Source organism: Monopterus albus, unplaced genomic scaffold (assembly GCF_001952655.1).
Source record: "Monopterus albus unplaced genomic scaffold, M_albus_1.0 scaffold163.1, whole genome shotgun sequence".
NCBI classification, from domain to species: Eukaryota; Metazoa; Chordata; class Actinopteri; order Synbranchiformes; family Synbranchidae; genus Monopterus; species Monopterus albus.
This window is the reverse complement of record NW_018128043.1, coordinates 805,895-827,312: the sequence shown is the minus strand read 5'-3', so window position 1 is coordinate 827,312 and position 21,418 is coordinate 805,895. Positions and strand designations below refer to the sequence as shown.

Genomic DNA, 21,418 nt, shown 5'->3' with positions numbered 1-21,418 from the left:
TCCTTGAAGAGCTGAACATTTTGATACCTGAATGGCTTTGCTAGCTGAAAGTATGCTGAACTTATTAAGATGTGAAAATATTCCAATTGGTCCCCACAAAGTAGGTAAAACAAGTAGCTGTGAACGTGTGTGTGTGTGGGGGGGGGGTTATGAAGTGCCATGTCTCAATTGCGCTGCATTTTATGGACCACCGGATGGCACTCCAGCACTGTGTCGTTCCTGTATAGCTGAAAGTATGCTGGACTCATAAAGTGCCAAAAAAACTGTTGGAAGATCCCAGAATAATCATGAGAACAGTGGGGATTTTACAGCATCCACACAATTAATTATCAGCAAGGCTAAATAACAGCAGTACAGTCAACAGCAGCACTAAATACATCTTCCTACAACTGAATCAACACCTTTCTGAAACAGATTCATGGAGTATTTATTGCAGGACTGTTGGGATAAACTGTATTACTGTTAGCTAGGTGTACCTAATAATGTCTGTGTCTGTGTAAGCACACTCTTGAGGTAAAGCAAAATAAACCTGCTAATGAAGACAGGGGCACTGTGTTCTGTGTTCATACTGCCCCCTGAAAACAAAAGTGACATTGTAATGATGGTAATAGGAAGTGTCGGCAGTGCTGTTATTATCAGCCCTTAGGCCACCAGGCCACTTGATTTGTCTAACAAAAGCTGAAGCCTCATCCAAGTTTTGGCTGAACTCAAAGGAGTACAGCATTGATTTTGCTCTGTTGTACTCAAGTTTATAAGATAAAAACCATTACAGTAGTAGTACATTTATACATTTTTATTGTCAAAACTTGTGCCTACATTACCCACAATGCAACAGTTCACTGAGTTTCCCATGTGTTGCACTACTAGTGGATAACGTGAGAGAGATCTGCCTGCAGACTGCAAGACAGGGTCATAATGTAATCCATCCCTTTATACTCCTAAAACCTGACCCCTAACCCCAGAGTGGATTAAGAAGGAGAATGATGACATTTACATTGTCTCTATAAGAGGTTGAAATTTATAGTAATAGTTATACTTCTGCAACTGGGCTGTCCCCAGACAGGTCCACTGTGATGGCATAAATGCTGCTGTGACCTGTGATCGGCTCCCTTTTTATCTTCAGCAGTCTAAGAAGAAACATCATGGTACATTCCCTCTTATCATGGCTAAGCCATTCCTCACTGCCGGACAGCAGGACCGCGCTGCCGTCACCGTGTGCCCAGGCTGCGATTCGGGCTTCATATGTTAACACGCCAAGCCGACTCTCCACAACACCCCCCAGGCAGCTTGCCCTCTTGGTGTTTGCTTGCCTGCAGCAGAGAAGCGCCGGGCGGATGCATTTGCAGCTATCAGGACGGGACCCTGATAATGTCAGTGGCTAGGCTAGGCTAACCAAACCATGGCGATGGTCCCTTGGCCTGTGCCCCCCCTGGACTTCTCGCCGTGAGTGGGCCCGAGTCCACTGACTCACTCCCTGCCATCGTTGGCTCCCCGGTTCTCCCTTGATCCATTGGTTGACATGGATGCCAGCAGAGCGAGCTTCCTTCAGCTGAGCTGCTTGCTCCCACCGCCAGTGAGCCTCCAGCATTCAAGGCTCTGCTGCGCATTCTGCCAGAGATCATCAAAGGCAGCAGTCAGCGAGGACATTAATCTGTCCCACCAGCTGCCCCTGCTTCCCCCCATCGGACATGATGGGTGACTTTTTACAGATGGAGCTGTGGAGTGAGCACTCCCCTCCTGGCCAACTCAGCTTCCCGCCGTTTTCCACCGCTGGGACCAAACATCTCCTGATCTTGCTTCCCAGGCAATGTTTTTTTGGCAGGAGGCAGGTCACTCATCAGCTCACGGAACCAGGTCACTGCTCGCCTCTCGGACCACGTTCATTAACGCGCATCCAAGGCAGGTGCAGCGACTAACAATGTGACAAAGAAAAAGCCTGAGTGGGGCACTCATATTATGAGTTCTCTCCATAACAGAGGACGCAGCTGCGCTGCCAACGCCCCCTGTGGACCCTGCCGCTGAAACACAACTGGCTTTTCAGGGCCACCACCAGACTCATGAAAGCAGTTTTCTGGCAATTGTTCTCTGTCTGTGTGCTCACTATCTCTCACACGCTTTTCTCACCACTGCTCAGTTTCTCCCCTGGCACACACTTGTGCCTTGGGGTGCACTTAACTTTAAGCCTTCTCCACAGCCACGCCCTGTCTGGATGGACAAGTTGATTCAAATCGGCCACACTCAGCTTTTTTCCAGGCACCCCCCTGCTTTCAGCGGCATTCTAGAAACTGTCATGACTTCACCTGCAAGCTCTGCTGCGCCGACGGTGGAGCTGCAGGTGCTATTAGCCAAAGCAGCTACTGTATCTCTGTGGTGCCACTTGGGGCAGGAGCGTGAGGGCTTCTTCTCATGCTACTTCCGGGTTCCTAAAAATTGGGCAAAATGAGACCTATCCTCGATCTGTCTCTGAAGAACTACATAGTACAGAGACAGTTTCACATGCTCACCATGAAACAAGTATTGGAGTGTGTGCGTCCCAGCAACTGTTTTATGTTTGTTGATCTGTACCTTTTATCCCCAAACACAGGAAATTTCTGCATTTCTCCTTCTGAAGTGCACTTTTCCAGTACAACAGGCTGCCCTTTGGCTATTCACTGGCCCCCCACATGTTTTCCAAGTGCGTGGAAGTGGCGTTACTACCGCTATGCAGAGGAGGAATCAAGAGTCCTCTTTTATTTAGAAGATCTGATTCTAATGGCGTGGGCCAGGCATCAAGTTGGTGTTTTTTCACACAGTGGTGCAGGTGCAACACCTGACACAACTAGTTTTTGCAGTAACTGAACAAAGAGCTCTCCGGTGCCCTCCCAGACAATCGACTACCTGGGAGTGCACTTAGACTCTCTTAGCATGAAAGCAAGGCTGTCACCCGCCAGGTGAGAAGTGCTTTCATCTCTCCTGCAGCGCGTTGTTCCCCACAGTGCACCAGTTTGGCCGGTGCGCCACAAAAGGCACACGTTTAAGGTTCCTCCCTTGGTCCAATCAGACCTGTACTACTGGAGAACTCCCAGTGTGCTGACAATGGGGGTTCCCCTGGGCAGAACGACTTCACACATCTCGGTGTTCACAGACAGCTTCTGCCTCTGCTCGGCTGGTGAGGCACGTGTCTGTCACAGGCTGTGGGAGGACGGTGGGATCACACCCCGTCTCTCCACCTCAACTGTCTGGAACTAGTTAAGGTGCTGAAGGTGGTGAGACACCCTGCACTGGTGCTGAGAGGAAGACACGCAGTGGTGTGATCAGACATTACAATACGTCACATACATCAGCCTTAATGGCGGTGTTCATTCTGCCGGCTGCAGGAAATTGCAGGAAACTCCTGCTCTGGGCTCATCCGAACCCACTCTCCCTCAGAGCTGTGCACGCCCCCGGCGAGCAGAACCGCGCTGCCAATCTCATGTCACGATGGCGTCTTGCGCTGCAAATGGTCAGTTTTTCAACATTGGTGCCTGCCCACTGTCTCAAGTCCTGATTTTTTCTACAGATCCTGGTAGGTAGAAACCTGGCTCTGTCTACTGTAAAAAGCTTATGTCGCTGCCATCTCCTCATGCCACGAAGGTTTTGGTGAGCAAACTGTATTTGCACACCCGCCAGTGAAACGCTTTCTCAGGGGTGTAGGCAGACAGGGCCTGTACTGTGTTCAGTGGCACCTCAGTGGGATTTACCTCTGGGATTTACGCGAAGGCGGCAACTCAGCCATTCTGAGACCAAATCCTGCCTATGGGTCGAAAATAATAACATCTGAGATCTCTGTCCAGAAGATATATATATATATATGTATATATATATACACACACACACACACATACAGGTCTCTATTTATAAGTACTTTACTCTTATTTTTCTCTCTTTTCCTAATGCACATTCCTTTGCTTGTTGATACAGTATGTACGTACACATTGAGAGCTGCTGTACCAGAGTCAAATTCCTTGTGTGTCCAGCACACCTGGCCAATAAAGCTGATTCTGATTTTAGATGGCCATTGTCTGCATTTGGAATTCCTTGGCAGGGGCATAATTAATAGAATATACGTTGGATTGTCAATGAAATCATTACAGGAAAAAATTGCCTAATTAAATAGATGCCAAACAGCACTTCAGCGAAGGATGCTGAATTATTGAATAAGTAACAATGTTTCCCCAACTTAAAAGAACTGTCAGCACAATGTACTGTAGTATGACCCTCACAGAATTTATAAAGCCATCACTTTTCTAACACTAAAGTACATTTCTTTTCACTGGTGTAATTAAGTCTGCAGTATATTCTCTTTGAAGCCAATTATCCCACATGTTCAAGCTGTTACTGAGAAGGGGGCAAATCTGTCACAGGTGACAAAAGCCACCTAATGGAAAAATCTGTAACTCCTACAACAGGGCTGCTCTATCAGCGAAAGTCAATACGCCTTTTACCAAAGAGATCTCAGCTGGACTCTTTTATCTAGGTAGGCTATACATCAAACTAGCCAGCCACACAAAGGCTACAGCTAAGTACCATTAATGTTCCCGCTTGTCTGTGCACTTACTGATTAAAAAGCCATATACTGAGTTCATGAGTCTTTATTTCAATCAGAAGCCATAACAGAAATGAAAAAAGGGAAAAACCTCTTTATTTAGGCACAAAAGAAAGCTGACATCCATTTGTTCAAAAGAAAACTAAGTTGGTAGTGAGTGCGTGTATTGCAAATTTTGAAAAGCCCTGTTAGCTCAGTCAGCAAAAATACAGACATGCATATACATACAGTAGCATAAAAGAACAAATATCCACTTCTTTGCACACCAGGTGCATTCAATCCTCATCAAACAAAGCTAGATACTGAAAAAAAGCAGAAATATGATGTTAAAACGCAGTACAAAAGCACTAAATCTCTCCATGGACATAGGGAATTACATGTGGTCAAGGCTGCCTAATTATAAGCTGAATGGGCTGAATTCAAGAGTTGTCGCTGTCATCATCTTCATAGTATCTGTTCCTCTTGATCTGCTCCTCCACTGTCAGAGTGTCATAACCCTCTGCCCACAGAGACGTGCCCTCCCTGCCTGTGCTGTAGTTTGTGGCAAAACAGTCACTGCTCTCACCTTTTCCCCTCACATCTCTCGCTTTATCTGGCCTTTCTCTTGCCTCTATCCCAAAATCCAAAAGGCCATCCAGCGCTGATACCGGAGGCGTCTCCCCGACATATTGACTGAAGGTGGTGGATTTGAAATCAGATAGCAGGCTGGAACCACTAGTGCTTAGTCCAGCAAAAATGTCCTCAAGGAAGCTTGATGCGCTAATCTGTGGCTTTGTGGCCTTGTTTTCAAAGGCGAGCGTTCCTTTGGATGTCTCTGTAAAGAAATGTGCACCTGAACAGGAGTCTGTGGCCTCAGTGCATTTGGCACCCATAGGCACAAAGGCATCTTCCCTGTGTGCCAATAGCAGCACTTCACTTGGCATCCAGTTTGGTTCTCCACAGTGATCAGCCTGGAAGAAGTCCATTGTGCTGGTTGTATCTGTCAAAAAGAGGGACTGATTTTTCATGTCTTCATCCTCTTGAAGCCCTCGATACAGGATTTCATGGTTAAGCAGTGTCTGACTGTTATTATTGTTGTTGGAATTTGCATTCGATGTTTGTTCTACTGTCGCTTCCTCATCTATTAATGTGACCTTTACTGTCTCTCCATTGCTCATGCTGTCATTATTTCCTTTATCTCTCTCCTTCTGGCTTTCCTTCTCACCTGCTGCACTTTCTATCTGCCTGCTATGTCCTTTCACTCTCACTTCCTCCACCTTTTCTATACTTTTCTCCTCATTCTTTTCTGGCACTTTGCTTCCCACAGCTCCGCCATCATTGCCCTCACTTTGTCCTCTCTCTTGCACTCCAGGGTGCACTTCAGAGTCCATTTCAGAACCCACTTGTGCCCCAGCCTCTGAGCCACTGTTGGGGTCTTTAGTTTCTTGAGTGCAAGTAATACTCACTTCCTCAGCAACTGCTACAGGGGAGGCGGGAATATCTTCAGGCTTTATCACATTCTCTGTTAAAGATGCCCTCTCCAACACCTTGTCATTTGCCTGGAGTCCATTTTGCTCTTTAGCTGGAGGAATATTAGTTTCTTTAAATGAAATTTTCCTAGGCTGATTTAGGTGGTGGTTTTCCTGGGCTGAGTTCTCCTTAGGGGGCCATGATGGCTTAACCAACTTCAACTCCTCCTCGGTAGTGATGGACTTTTTTGGAAAATCTGTTTGTGGAGGCCACACTATAGAAATCTTATTGGTGGGTTTTTTGTTTTCATCCACTGATGTGCTTATGTCATTATCCCAATTAACTAATGTGCTCTGAGCAGTGGAATATCTGGAATCCATGACTTTCTTTTCATGTGATGGTGATTTGATATTTGTCTTTTCTGCTGAATTCTGCTGGTTCTTATTATTCCATAGGTCTTTGTGTGGTTTCTGTCCAAACCCTTCATCATAATTTCCTTTGGATTTGAACAGTTGCTTGTAGTGTGCTGTGCAGTACATTCGTCCATGGAGAGAGGAGTAGTTGCCAAGACTATTCAAAAGAACAAAGAAAACAAGGTTAAAACAGTGGAGAAGGTAACAATAAAATGAATTTTGCTTTGTGAAAGAGCTTCACCTTAGTTTGCCTCTGCAATGTTCACAACGAAAGCAGCTTTTATGGAAGTTTTGTTTGTCTGCGATCAGCAATTCCATGGGGTACACCCTCTTCCGACACACCCTGCACAGTTCGGATTCTGGAATTCGAATTTTCTGGAAAAAAGAAAATGGAAGTAACAGTTTATTTTCTGTGATTTTCTTTTAATTTAGGTTTTATGCAAAAAAAATGTTTAGACCTTTTTTAAGACCCCTTTATCACCTTGGGACCACTTTGGCAGTCACAACCTGCAATTTGGGAACCACTGACCAGCACTACATTCACATTACGGGCCTTAATTCTCCATTCCGATCTTTCTATCTGATTCGATTTCTTTATGTTGATGTTTGACATTCATGTTTGTAAGTGACATGTATCTGGCTGTAGTGTGAACACCACTGAGCTCCTCAACTACCACACGTGCTGATTTAATTGAAAGGTGAGTCATGTGTGTGCAATAATAACAGCAATGTCATTTGTGTGATGGTCAAATGGTGCAATTTCATAAAAAGCTGCTCGGTCTGTTTATTTCTGCGAGGGGCTGATGACGGGTGATACGCGCATGTGCAGAGGAGTGAGACATTGAAAAAACCACGTGCATTCCAATCTGATCATTCTGACAGTTCTCTCATGGTCAGAGATACGAATCAGATCTAGACCCATATATGAAAGTGGCTCAGATCTGATCTGAAAAAATCAGATTTGATTTGCCCACACATGTGAAAAGATCAGGGCGGAGTGCATAACCAAAATCCAAAGCACACATCCCAAATCGCTAAGATGTTTCCTTTTATTTAGTACAAACTGTCACACACCAGCACAGAGGGAAAGATGCACAGGCGTTTCAGCTATGCCTTCTTCAGTGTGCAGTCATCTATAAGCACAGTGAAACTTCCTAGGTTTTAAGAAATACTGAGAATGGCGCTTAAGTTGTCCAAAAACATGGGGAAAACCCAGAATGTTTTAAAACTTTTTTTTTTATTGTGGAATTCACTCCATAAAAAGTGGTCTTATCATCAAATGAAGAACACAAATAAGAATGAATTTAAAGTATAGTTTTCTTCTTTTCAAGAGGTTTTCTGATGTCTGGTCATAAAAACAGCATCACACACTCAGGCAAGAGAAATATTAGTTCAATATGTTAGCATCATTGCCAGCTCTATACATCAGATGCATTAATAACCAGGACGAAGTGTAATCTGTGAATATTAAAAGCTGTGAAGCTGCTTGTGCCTAAACTGAAATGTTTCAGAAAATGAAGGAAGAAAAAAAAAAAACACACCAAAGGAAATCATAAATTGTCAAACTGATGTTAATGCTTCTGTTCTTTCTACACAATGCAGCTGATGCCTTAAATTTTCACACACAAAACATGTTAAACACACCGTCATGCCTGTTTAGTATCCTCATGGTGCACAGCTCAGTTTACCCGTCATGACAGTTTTCTGCTGGTGTGTTACAATCTGCGAGGTCCTTTGCTCCCTGACACTCAAACCCAGGTTCTGGAAAGCTCCTTGACTCTCAGCCCAAGACTGCTGGAAGTTTCTCAGCAGTTCCTCAGTGGAGGCCTCAGGGGGCACGGCAACCGTTGGAACTCTGCCTCTCACAACGTCAGCATAGGATGGAGGGTTAACATGGGTCAAGGAGCTCCCAGAATGCATCTCACTCCTTGTCCCCCTTGTCGTGTTTCCGAAGTCATCGATGCTGCAGAACTGCTCAGTGACCGATGTTGTTTCAGAGTGACCCACCGCCTCAGGTTCTCTTCTTTCTATTTGTTCTCGTAGCTCTTGGGCTGCCTGAGACCTATGCTCTCCTGTCTCAAACACATCCTTTATTGCTTTAACATTGAATGTCGGGATTTCTTCAAATCTTGGGGCATGTGTGCTGACCTCTGCCACCTCTGTATCACTCCCCAGCCTCTCTGCAATGACAACAGGCTCTTTTCGGATGTACACTTTTGGTTTTGGAGATTCAAATTTGTTTACCAGCTTAGACAGGTCAACTCTTGGGAGATCCTCTTTCAGAATATCTATAGTTACAGCCTGAGTGCCTTCTTCACTATCAGGCCCCAAACGTTCAGGGATATCAATAGGATCTTTCCGAATGTGCGTCCTGTTCACATCAGTCTTCTGTGCCTCCTCAAAGAAAGACTTCTTATCCTTGACTGTCATCACGGAGTCCATCATTTCTGCGACATCCACCAATCCCTGCTCATTACTCTCTCTGGGAGTCTCCTTGTCATGAAAAGGGGAGCACTGCTCTCTTTCAGCTGTGGAACATTCAGGCACTGGTACAGGAGGAGGAGGGGTCATGCCACGAGAAAGCCTGGAGGTGGTATCCTTCAGTTTCATCAGCTTCTCTGAGCGGCTCAAGGTGGGAGATGGCATGACCCTGCTGAAGGTAGACGTAGGCGTGTACAACTTACAAGAAGGAGGTGGAGGTGTCCCGACAGATCTGTAGGGCGGAGGAGAAGGAGTCACTCTGAGCGGTGAGTCTACCCTCCTCGATTCAATGCTAATGAAAGTGGGCGATGGAGTGCGGATGCTTGCTAACGGGGAGGACACTCTCTGATCAGCTGCCTCGCGCAGCTCCTGGTGCACTTTGATCTCTTGAAGCGGCTTTTTCTCTTCTTCCGCCTTCTTTTCAGTTTTGGATGAGCCAACACTAATCTTTGATATCTTTGCTGTTGCTCGACTCAAAATTCTCTTGTCTGGTTTTGGAGGCACTGGTGGTGGCACCGGTTCTTTTTCTTGCTTTTCCATGACTGTCAAGTGTTCCTCTAAAAATGTGAGCTTTGCTTGAACAATATTTTTCACATAGGCCATCATCTCTTTCAGCTTTTTCTTACTTTGCTGTTTAGCAATTTCACTTAAAGTCTTTTTCTCATCTGAGCCCATCACCCAGTCAGGGAGTCCACTTATAATCCTCCTGACAGCATTGGAGTCTGTTTTGCTTGGCATGCCCTCCAGCTCTTGTATTTGAGCGAGCAGTGTCTGCGTTACACTACATTTCTCTAAATCTGTGATTTCTGAATGAGCCTCTGCTTTATGGGCCATTTTCCCTGTTACTTTCACTGATACATCCTTAGGCTCACCCTTTGACTTTCCTGCCTTTATCTGTGCTTTAGTTGTTTCTGCTGCTTGTTGCTTTAGTTCCTGCTTTTGCATCTGAAGGCCTTGCTGTACCACACTCTCAGTCACAGCCACCTCCTTGTGTCTTTGAATGTACCCTGCCTTCATGCTCTGCTGACTGTGGGAGACAGATATATGGCCTCGTCCTTGATCAGTTGCTGCAGATGTTATCTTAGCCACCTTAGGCAAGAGAACAGTAACGGATGGTGACAGTTTTACTTCAGTCTCATTCTTATGCATCTGAGTTCCCTTTTTCATGTGAACCTCTACTTCAGCTTCTTTCACAGGTGGGGCCACCTGACTTTTCTTCTCCTTCACTTTCATTTCTGCTTTCATCTCTGCTCTTGCTGATGTCAGCTGGCTGCTTTCCTGATTCACATTTGTTTCACTTTTCTGCAACACATTACTTTTCATTTGCTGTAAATGCAATTCACTTTTCATTGCTTCTTTTTGTCCCAAACTGTCACTTTTCTCCTCTTTCTTCTCTGTTGGTAACTTAAAGGTTTTCACCTTGAAACTTGGGGTTACCTTTGGAATTTTAGTGGGTTGAGAAGGACTCATTTTTCCCTCCAGTGTCAGAGGCAAATTAATATTCTTTACATCTTCAGCTTTTAATGTGACCCCAGCCTGGCTCTGTAGGTTTACATTTTCCTTGACAGCACTGTGTGTGGCAGTGATAGACTTGGTGCTGGACTTCTTAATAATCTGCTGCTGCTCTGTGACTGAAGAAGTGGCTGCAGTTGAGCATGACTGGACTTCGATATTTGAGGCCTCATGATGAGACTTGGAAACTGAGACAGTCTGCGGTGTGGTTTCACTCTTTTTAGCAATATCAGTTGAGGACAGTATTTTTTCTGAGTGTTCAGTAGCAACACACTTTTTATCTAAGGACATACGTGAAGATCCAGGGGCTGGTTTCTTATTAACCACTGAGATCAAGGGCTTGCTCAGAGGGATCTGGGAAGGGGCTTTCTTGGCAGAAGAGTCTTGTGCCAATATTTTTTGTTTGGAAACAGTTTTAGCTTCTTCAGTCTTTGCTTTTGCTTCTGTGGTCCTTTCTTTGTCAGTGCTCTGTGCTGCAGAAGGATCAGCAGTGGCAGAAGAGGAAGGTAAATTAATTGGTGGCGACGTAGGAGTAGTGACTTTACTCCTCTCTATTTCCTCTTTCTCCATTCTTTGCTGATGATACCTTTCCTCTGCAAGCATCAAAGGTGTTTTAAATTTGCTGGCTGGTCTAGGCTTTGGAGATGGAACAGGGTCAGGAGGTGGAGGCAGTTTGATGGGTGGGACAAACACTTTTTTGGGTGGCTGTGGGCTTTCATTTTCCATTGGTTTTACAACTGGGATGCTTGGTATTTTTGTCGTCGACACTGCTGTTGATTCAGACTGAATCTGTTTGATTGATTCAGTCTTTTTCACTTCCTGAACTTTAGCTTCTTCTTTATGTTCTGCTGACACTGTTGTTTCTTGATCAGGAAGGAGCTGAGGGGGAGGTGGGGGTGGCGGAGGAGTTGGCTGCCTTTTCTGCCATTTGGGTTTAACTGGTATGGGCTGCTTCTGTGTTTCTGGTTGCTTGGGCACTTTGAATAAAGGCCTGCCAGTATGTTTCCCCAGCTTTGGAGGGGGAGGATGAGGCATCGCATTAAGCTCTTGCTGCGAGGGAGGTGGAGGAAGAAAATCTTGTCTGCTCACACAAGGCAGAGGTGGAGGTGGTGGAGGAGGAGGAGGGAAAAATTCAGGCTCAGATTTTATGGATTCCATGGGAGGCGGAGGTGGTGGAGGTGGGGGTGGGAGGTCACTGTCCTCCCTCATGACAGTAGTGTGGGATGAAGGTGATGGGCTCTCCAGCACTGGCGATGGTGGTGGGGGGAGGGAGAGCTCAGACTCTGAGGGTGGAGGGTTTGTGGAGGGAGGAGGCGGGAGTTGAATCTCTGGTTTCTTTTTGATTGTACCTTTCTCTCTTGTGTCAAGGATCTGGTGATCACTTTTCATGTTTTTGACATTCTGCTTTTGTGTGAGAGCCTTAGTCTCTGTTTGCTTTTGAAACACTGACATTTGCTCTGATACAGTCACATGTTGCTTATGCATGACAGTTTTCTCCATCACTGTAGTCTGGACCTGTTTCATCGTCTTTGTTTCACATATTTGCTTGTTTGAAATATTCGTCTGTGATATGTTTTGCACCCCTTTCATCACATTGACATCAGTTGCTTTAGTCTCTGTTTGATCTTTGCTATTCATTTGTTTATTCTTTATCATAATAGGTTTGGGAGCCTTTATTTTCTGTAGGGGCAGTGCTTTCTGTATCTTTATGCTTTTCTGTTGAGAGGCCCCAGTAGTACTGTCTGTTTTGGCTATAGCAATATAGTGGTCCTCTTGAGCCGTTACCTGTGTTTTCGCTGGTTTGCTTTCATCATACCTCTGGGTGTGCTTCTGTGATTCAACACTCTGGGAGAGGTTTTTCACAGCTGGGCCTGGATTGACTGCTATGCTCTCACTCTTAGTTTCATATAAGCATTCATGCTCCACTTGCTTTACAGTTAATGGACTTTTCATGGGGGCTTTTGCTCTCTTGGGATTATACGTATGTTTCAGATTTGAATACTGTTTTCTTTGCATTAGACACTTTATTGCCCCTTGAACGTCACCTTTTATTACCTCCTCTTTTTCCACCTGTGTTGTCTCCTGTCCTTCATTAATGGATGTTTGCACATTTCTATCAATGCTTCCCCTGTGCTGAATTCTAGGAGATGTTGCTGGTTCCAGTAAGAGCTGGATAGTGGCTTTAACATCCCCTTGTTCACTCACTTGATGCTGGTAAATCTTTTTCTCGCTCGACGCTTCATGTAAACTTTTCATGGCAGTGTGGATGTCTCCTTTGACAATCTCCTCTTTTTCTACCTCTTTAACAGCTTGCTTTGCCTCTTCCAGGGACTTTAGGGTTCCTTTGATATCACCTGGCACTAAATATTCAACAGTCGCTTCCATTTTGGTGGTTGCGGATCTCTCCAGTGACTCAAGAGCAGCTCTGATGTCTCCCCTGACAATTTCTGGCTTTTCCGTTTCTTTGATTTGATGTTGGGCCTCCTCCAAAGACCTCAAAGTGGTGGGTATGTTTCCCTTCACCACCTCCTCTTTCTCTATTATAATTTTCTGATTGATAGCTTGGTTCAGTGAATCCAGGGCTGCGCTCAGGTCACCTTTAACAATATCCTTTTTCTCCAGGTTTCTGTAAGTAACAGTAGGCTCTGTCATAAAGACTTTAACAATACTGTGTACATCACCAGGAACTATATCATCCTCTGCCACGGTGCGACCAATCTGTTGCTGATTCTTTCGCAGTAGCATTTTAGTTTCTTCAATGTCACCACCTATGATGCATTCCTTTTCTAACTTTTCTTGGACTCCATCAGACTCGTTCTGAAGCTGTTTCAGGTAATCCAATGCTCCAGACTCAATGCATGTGGAGTAAAAGCTGACATTACCCCTTTCCGTGTCTCCAACCTTTATCTTTTTAGAGTCTTGTTCACCTGAGTTGGAAAGAAGATGCTGGAGAGTTTTGCTGATATTCCCTTGAATGATATCTTCTTTCTCCATGCTAATCCCCTCCCCTTTATTTAACAGGGAATAGATAGTCATCCTCACATCTCCTTTTTCATTCTCTTGAATTAGAATGCCACGTTTGGAGGAGCCTTCGCTCTTGAGCAGACTGTTTATGGCCTCTTGAATGTCACCGTGGATGATTTCCTCCTTCTCAACACTGATTCCCTTTTCCTGGTTGAATAGCTGCTTCACTGTGGTATTGATGTCTCCCTGCTCTTCCTTGTCAATAGTTATCCCCCTTTCAGTGGTTTCCCTGCGGTTCAGTAGGTTCATCATTATGTTGCTCAAATCTCCTTTGATAATCTCTTCCTTTTGGATTTGTGGAGCCTCCTGGTTCATGAGTTTATACTTTGCCATGCGGACATCGCCAATCTCATCCGACTCAATAAGGATACCTTGTGATTCGACCATTTTCTGAGAGTAAAGCTCCTCAAGTGTCTCTATGATACTTTTACCTATTATTTCTGTCTTTTCTATGCTGCTCTCATTGAACTCATGGAATGGAGTAGTTTCAAACAGCCATGTTGTTGTCTTCACATCAGCCTGTGGGATTTCCTCCTTGGTGACAACAGGTTCTGTGCCATCAGTCTCTTTGATACTGTCAAGGGGCTGCTTCTCAAACAGCCACACAAATTGTTTGACATCCCCTTTCATTATTTCTTCTTTTGTCACCCTTTCCATGCCATCGTACTCTGTGCCTTCACCACGTATCTCATCAATTGTGTGTGTTTCAAACATCCATGTGGCAGATCTGACATCACCTTTTTGGATTTCACTCACGCTAACGGTTCTGATATACGTTTGATACATCTCATCGGTTTCAAATCGCAGCTTGTTTGTCTTCACATCACCTCCTTGGATATCTGCAACTGTTTTTGATCTTACTTTTATCTCCTCTGTAATTTCATCCAGAGGTTGTGTTTCAAACTTCCATCTGGCAGAAGTAACATCTCCTTTGTTTATGCCTTCCTCAGTCACAGCCTTAATAACATAGACCTCCTCCGAATCTCTAATTGAATCCAGTGGCTTTGTTTCAAACAACCATCGGGCCCCCACTACATCTCCTCTCACAATTTCTTCCTTGGTAACTGTAGTTACTTCATGATAATGGCCCTCCTTGTCACAGATGGCATACAGCGGCTGAGTTTCAAACATCATGGTGTAATTCTTCACATCTCCTCTTTCTTTTTCATCTCTAAAGACACTAGTGACTTTTGAAATATCATTCTCAGTGGACTGTTCTTTAATTTGATCCAGAGAGTATGTCTCAAAAATGAATCGGCCTTTGTTGACATCGCCCCCCTGAACATCAGTCACAGTGCGAGTTTCCCTTACCTCCATGTTGTCATCATGGATAGCATCAATTGGCTGGTTCTCAAACATCCAGGTACAGTTGACCACGTTTCCCTTCTGGATGTCCTCAGCCTGCTGTGCCTTCAACCTCTGCATCATTTCCTCAGAGGTGGAGCTCATAATGTCAGAGGAGTGATTCTCAAAGATGTACTTCATTCTGGAAACGTCCCCTGATTGGATGTCAATTTCTGTAACCCTTCTGAATGAACTAGTATCCTTGCCTGTGAGGTTTTCAAGATTCTCAGTTTCAAAGAGGAAGCGTGCCAGTCGCACATCTTTTCCTTGGATGTCCTCTTGCTTTACAGTGCAGGTTTTCAGAAAATTCTCAGACTCTGAATGATCGTGTATATTGTCAAGTGTCTGAGTCTCAAAGAGCCAAGTGCATGTTTTGACATCACCTTTCTCCACTTCCTTGACATCAGTCTCGCTCTTTTCCACCTTTTCATACAGAACATCCATTGGCTGAGTCTCAAATAGCCACCTACAGGTCTTCACATCTCCTTTTTCTATTTCAATATCTTCCTTAGTTTTATGTTCTTCATCCTCAACATTACTGAAATATTTAATGGCATCAAGCGGTTGAGTTTCAAACAACCACTTGGCTGTTTTGACATCTCCTGACTCAATCTCCTGTTTGGAAATACCTTTAATAATCTGAAACTTATTAATGCTGTCATCAAACTCATCAATAAGATGAGTTTCAAACATCCATCTACAGCTGCGCACATCTCCCTTCACAATCTCCTCACGCCTCACGGTTCTCACCTCATGGTAATGACCAGAGCTGTCTTGCATAGCATACATAGGGTTTGATTCAAAAAGATTTCTGTTGGATTTGACAGATCCACTTGTGACACCTTCAACTTGAATTTTTTGGGTACCTTCACACTTACTTAAATCCATACTTTCAAACCATTCTTTATAGTTTGTCACATCTCCTTTGTCAAGAGCTTCAATGTTCACGGTTCTTATAATCTCCTTCTTCTCTTCCCTTATATTTTCCAATGGTTGGCTTTCAAACACCCATTTCTGATGCCTTACATCCCCCTTTTCTTCTTCAGATGCAACCATTTTCTTCAATTTTCCCACTTCGAGCAGTTCTTTCAGATTTTCCATGGGTACTGTTTCAAACAGATGTTTTGCTGACTGAACATCGCCTCCTACAATCTCCTCGGTGGGTAAAGGTCGTGCATTGGCATTGTCTTTTAGCGTATCCATAGGTTGAGTCTCGAAAACCAAACAATGCTTCTGTACATCAGCTCCAATTATTTCTTCCTTTTGCATCCTGGAACTCTCCCATTCTTCATCTTTAATGGTGTCTAGAGTCTTAGTTTCAAAAAGCCATCTACCTTTGTTCACACCACCTTGAATGTTGTCCTCCATGGAAATACGACATATCAGCTTTACTTTGGCAGGGTCTTTGTTGATCATATCCAGAGGCTGGGTTTCAAACATCCATCGTGATGTTTTTACATCTCCTTTCTCAGTCTCCTCCCTGCGGATGGTGGTGATCTCCAGCATCTCTCCTGAATCACCCCTGATAACACACATGGGCTGGGTTTCAAACATGCGAGTGGTTGTCTTCACATCCCCTTTGATCTCCTCCAGCTCAGACTTTAGTTTCAGAAAGTGACTCTCTTCAATGGTTTCTGTTTTACCCAGGGAATCCAGGTGCTGGGTCTCAAAGAGATATCTGGCAGTTTTGACATCTCCACCAGTGATGTCTTTAGTGACAACGTTTGTCTCCTGCTCATCTTCTTGGTAGATCTTATTCAGACAATCGAGGGGCTGTGTCTCAAAAAGCCAAGTAGCAGTGCGAACATCTCCTCTCGCAAGATCAGTGGATTTTTGTGACTGCTCAGTTGTATCGGGAGTCTCAGCCCCCAAAGCATTCATTGGCTGAGTCTCAAACATCCAAGCTGTGTATCTGACATCTTTGCCAGCAATTATTTCTTGCTCGGCAATATTCCTCACATAGTTTTCATCTGGGGTTTCATCTTTGATCATATCCAGCGGCTTGTTTTCAAACATCCAGCGCATGGACTGCACTTCGCCTTTAAGGATCTCATCCCATTCCAAGTACTCGCTGTCAGGGCTCGAACTCGGGCTTTTGTCATCATTTTCAAACAAATAGCATGCTTGCTGGACATCACTTACCATTTCACTTTCCAAATCCTTCTTTTCCGCTTCAGAAAGCTGAGTCAAGAAGTCCACTTCAAGGTTCTTGCGGACCTCTGGGTGAATATGTTTACAGAGGCGCTTTAGTTCAGCCATTCTCTTGTTTTTAGTGTACTGTTCCTTATTAACTGTGTACTTATGTTGGGAGGCTAACTCCTGAGACTGGGAAGAGACATTGTACTCTGGGACCTCCTGTGACACCTGTAGCAGGTTTGAGGGGGTGGGAGGGAAATGGTCTGTCACCTCATAAGCCACTGATGAGGCAGTCTTTACAGTGGAGGAAGTATCATAGCTTGTCATGGCTGAAGCTTTGGAGGACTGGTTTACTGGCATCCACTGAAACTGGTTGACATCCACATCAACCTTGGGTTCAAACATGTTTTTGGTTAAGGACAGACGGAAATTGAACTGTAGTCACAAAATCTAGGTACTTTTCATTTTTGTGTCATTTATAGCACAGAAAGAACAGCTTTGAAAATTAATTTAGGAAATTAAGTAACAAATTTCAAGCTAAAATAAATATAAAAACTTTTGGAGTCAAGTCAAATTTATTTTCCAGTGCTAGAAGCAAAAGTACCAAATAATAAACCCATTATGGATGTAAATGCACAAATACAGACACATCTTGTGGCTGTCAGACCCATATATTTTCAGTTATGCATGCTCCTAATTACTGACATGATTGAAATATTCACTGAAGATCACTTTAACTGCAAACAGTGAATGTGAATTCTTGTTTTCATTTTAACACTGAAAAGTTTCAGACTTTGCCTGTGCAATCATGTGAGATCTTTTGTCCTTTCCAATTTATTTTCCATCAACTCATAGCATTCACAATTTCCTTTTGATGATTTTAAGATTTTAAGTGGCCACAGCTTCATACTGATAACTCATAAAAAATCCCAAACTACATCTATTTAGGTAAACAGACAGCATCATTACCTTAATTTCCTTGGCTGGTGCAGCTTCCTCAATCGTTTTTTCATACTGCTGCTTCAAAGCCTGAGTGGAAACCTTTGGTAGGTCCTCTCTTCCGACAACCATAACTGAATTAGACACAAGAAGAAGGCTGCCTCATTAAATCATTCCCAGTAAAGGGCTCAGGGGGATTGGAAAAAAAAATAAATCATTTCATTAAAAACTTGAGTAGTTTTCATTTTCTGAAACCATACAGGGTGATTGCCCAATTTCCACTTTCTAATAGTTCTTACTTCTTCCTGACTCTGCTCGGATTAGATTTGCTTTGCTATGCAATCATCTGGCACCCTAACTCATTTTTGTAGCTCATCCCTTATTCGGCCATGGTAGGAAGAGTCATTAATATACAGCACACAAGCAGTGCTGTGATTAAAAAAGTGCAAATTACAATATTAAAGGCATGAGCAGAATAACCTGTTTCATTGTAATGGTTCCCATAACTGGCAGCCACACTGTTGTGATGGACCTTTTGATCATGGATCACCTGTGAAAAAAAGGTGGAAAATCATTAGTGTACTGGCAGCAGCACTGCAGCCTACAGTACAACCACTTTCAGTCAGTTAGAAGTATAAGGCTTAGCATGAGGCTAACAGGGTACATACAGAGTAAGAGAAAGTTGACATAACCAGAGACTGTGTTTATTAGCAGCCTGCCAGATGCCGCCATGCAGCTGGTGACAAATGGTGAGTGTAGCAGCCAGTACCTCTTGTTGGTTGTGAAAAAGGGTTGTGGTGGGGACAGTCTCTCTGGCACTGCTTCTCACTGTCACCTCTGAGGAGCTTGACATCTCCTGTCAAACACAGAAAAATGAGAATGTGGACAGTGAATCCTTTTCATAATGACAACATACAGTATATAACCTCCATTCAAGAATACACATACACAAAGACAGACACACATGCTGTGGTTGTATCACTTCACTGTAAGCTGTACAAAACAGCAGTAAAGTTAAGTGATTTTTATATAAAGACAAAGTCTAAAAAAAAATCCCTCTGTGGCCGCTAACAAATGTTTTAACATTATTGAGCTGTTTCCAAGGGAACTACTAAGTCTAAATTCAACTTAAAGAGGATTTCAGTGTTGGAGAGAAATACCAATAGATTCATGAAGGAGATGAAAAAGAAAAGTGATATTTGAGCTTTTCTCCTCTGCTATTAACATGAAAAATACATGGAGGGTAGGGGTGCTTTGTACTTATGAAACCACTTATGTCAGAATAATAAAATCTTTCCTGATATACAACCAGTTTAAAACAGAACTCACATATTACACCTGTGAATAAAACTTGATCAGAGAGTGTTTTTCTGTTGCAGCACAGAAGCAATAACTCGATCAAACAGACTCAGACACTTCCCCTCACAAACCCCTATGTAAAATTCAGCATTCAGCAAAGTCCTTGGGTGCTCGATGAATCTGCTCCGCTTCGCACCTGAAAGAGCAGATGGGGAGAATGCACAGAGGGGCAGAACTGACCCAGGCTGCTAATGCTTTCTGGCATTTTCCTCACGTGCTGGATGACTACGGCAGATAGACGAGCAAAGTTCAAGGTGCCCTCTTTGATATGACCTACAAAAATGTTCCACAGTTGCAGCCAGGTTTTCCCTCCCTGCATACTCCCTGATAAATTCTATACTGGCTCAAGCTTTGTTTTTAGCATACAGACATGAGAGTGGTATCAGTCTTCACGTCTCAAGCTGTTTAGCCATATCTACTTTAATATAGAAGTATACAGCATGTTCTGCTCATTTTAGAAAATCTAAAAAAAATTTTTTGCAGTGACCAACATTTCATTCTCACCTGTACAGAACTCTGTTGGAAGTGAGTCACGCTGGACTGGGAGGACGAGGAAGCAAATTCCTGGTTCTCAAACTGTCTCTTCACACTTGCCAAGCCACCAGGCAGCGAACAGGCCTCCGTCATCTATCAGCAGAAAATGGGTGACATAAATTACATCTGGAAACATACAGTATGTATCACAGATTAAACACACTGGGAGCTTAGATGGGATTTAAGAGATTGGATAAGAACATGGTGAGCCTATTCCTACTCTCATTGTTTGTGAATATGTCATACATCCACATATGCTAATACAAAAATGAATACAAAGGCATTATGCTAATGCTTTTGAAACATCAGCAGTATTGAATTTTGTTTCAATGTGGCATAAATGTGTATATGTAGGATCTAAATTTCAATCAATCAAAATTTATTTGTATACCATTTTAAAAACAACGCCTGGTCGATCAAAGTACTGTACACGGCAATGCAAATCCAGAGTAAAAAATATCACGGATCCTCTATGGTATAAAATGCAGTAGGCAAGTTGACCTTAAATATACTGAGACCCACTATAGGTCAAATGCAAACATGACACAGTTCCTCATTTGTGTTCCAACTAGCTGAAAGAAAAATAAAAACAAAAATAAATTAACCAAGTCGTTTTTTAAAATGTTGATTTCTTGCAGAAATTTCAGAAATCCTGCAACACACATATAAAAATCTTTGTCTTTCAGATTACTCAGTTTAATAGAAAAAAGCTTTTCAATACATTTTATCATTTTGCAAAAGGAATTATTTCTTAAAAGTGAAAAATACAAAAGCCTGGTCTCTTTGCAGAGGAAGAAAAAAAGACAGAAGAAAAAGACAGTAAATCTCATCAATACGGAGAATGCAGTCCTCACCCTACAGTTTCTTGGCAAGAATGCACATTGACTATTTGATACAATAATCTTATTTTGGGATTGTCAATCACTTTCCTAATAAAACATTTATATGTGGTTTCTGCATATATAGCTTCTGAGTAACAGTATATATGAAAATCTCCAAGCTTTCAGCTGTAAGAGTTGATGTGTGTGTGTGTGTGTGTGTGTTTGTGTGTGAGTGAGAGAGAGAGAGAAAATGTTGATCATGTTGATCACACATGGGTCACCTTTCGTTTTAAATGCAAGTGAAGGTCACAATGCAATTTGCAAGTTACTGCAGAGGAGTTCAGGTCAGTGACATTTTGTGGCTGCACACCATGCTATTAGTTTTACTACGGTGTGGGTTCAATAGCTTCATTGATATGACATTAAATCAACATCTTTTGTTTAAAAGGAAAATTAAAATCATACACATAATGACCACGTAAGCATACATACAGGTATGTTCAAACATTGAGCATGTGTCTTGTCCAGGTTCTGCTCCCTCTCATTTGCACATTAGAGAATCAGCCCTCTCGGTCTATTCCACTTGAGTGTTTTGAATTATGTGAATAATTACAATGAGTGTACACAGAAGCACTTAATTCAAACGGTCTCCTAGAAATGATATAGTTTACTATAAATTTGGTCTGTGAAGTGTATTTAGAAAGGAAGTGTAAAAAGTGCCAGACTATGATATCACAGGTTGTATGCATCTGGAGTCCATGTTAGCATTACAAAACTAAAGCACTGTGGTTAAGGTTTGATAGTTTTACAATTTGGGAAATACACATATATTCACTTTCCTG

At 43.2% G+C, this 21,418-nt stretch overlaps 1 protein-coding gene across 5 annotated transcripts in view; it reads right to left on the bottom strand.

Moving 5' to 3' along the window:
* Positions 1-4,654: 4,654 nt before the first annotated feature.
* LOC109968817 (xin actin-binding repeat-containing protein 2-like) overlaps positions 4,655-21,418 on the bottom strand; it is an 81,687-nt gene continuing 64,923 nt past the window's right edge. For all 5 annotated transcript variants that reach the window (XM_020615349.1, XM_020615350.1, XM_020615352.1 and 2 more), the window contains 6 exons: positions 19,726-19,848; positions 18,632-18,718; positions 18,343-18,412; positions 17,893-17,996; positions 6,668-6,801; positions 4,655-6,583 (listed from right to left, as the gene is read on the bottom strand). In XM_020615349.1, coding sequence (XP_020471005.1) covers positions 4,984-6,583; positions 6,668-6,801; positions 17,893-17,996; positions 18,343-18,412; positions 18,632-18,718; positions 19,726-19,848 — 2,118 coding nt within the window. In that variant the 3' untranslated portion in view covers positions 4,655-4,983. The remainder of the gene's footprint in view (positions 6,584-6,667; positions 6,802-17,892; positions 17,997-18,342; positions 18,413-18,631; positions 18,719-19,725; positions 19,849-21,418) is intronic.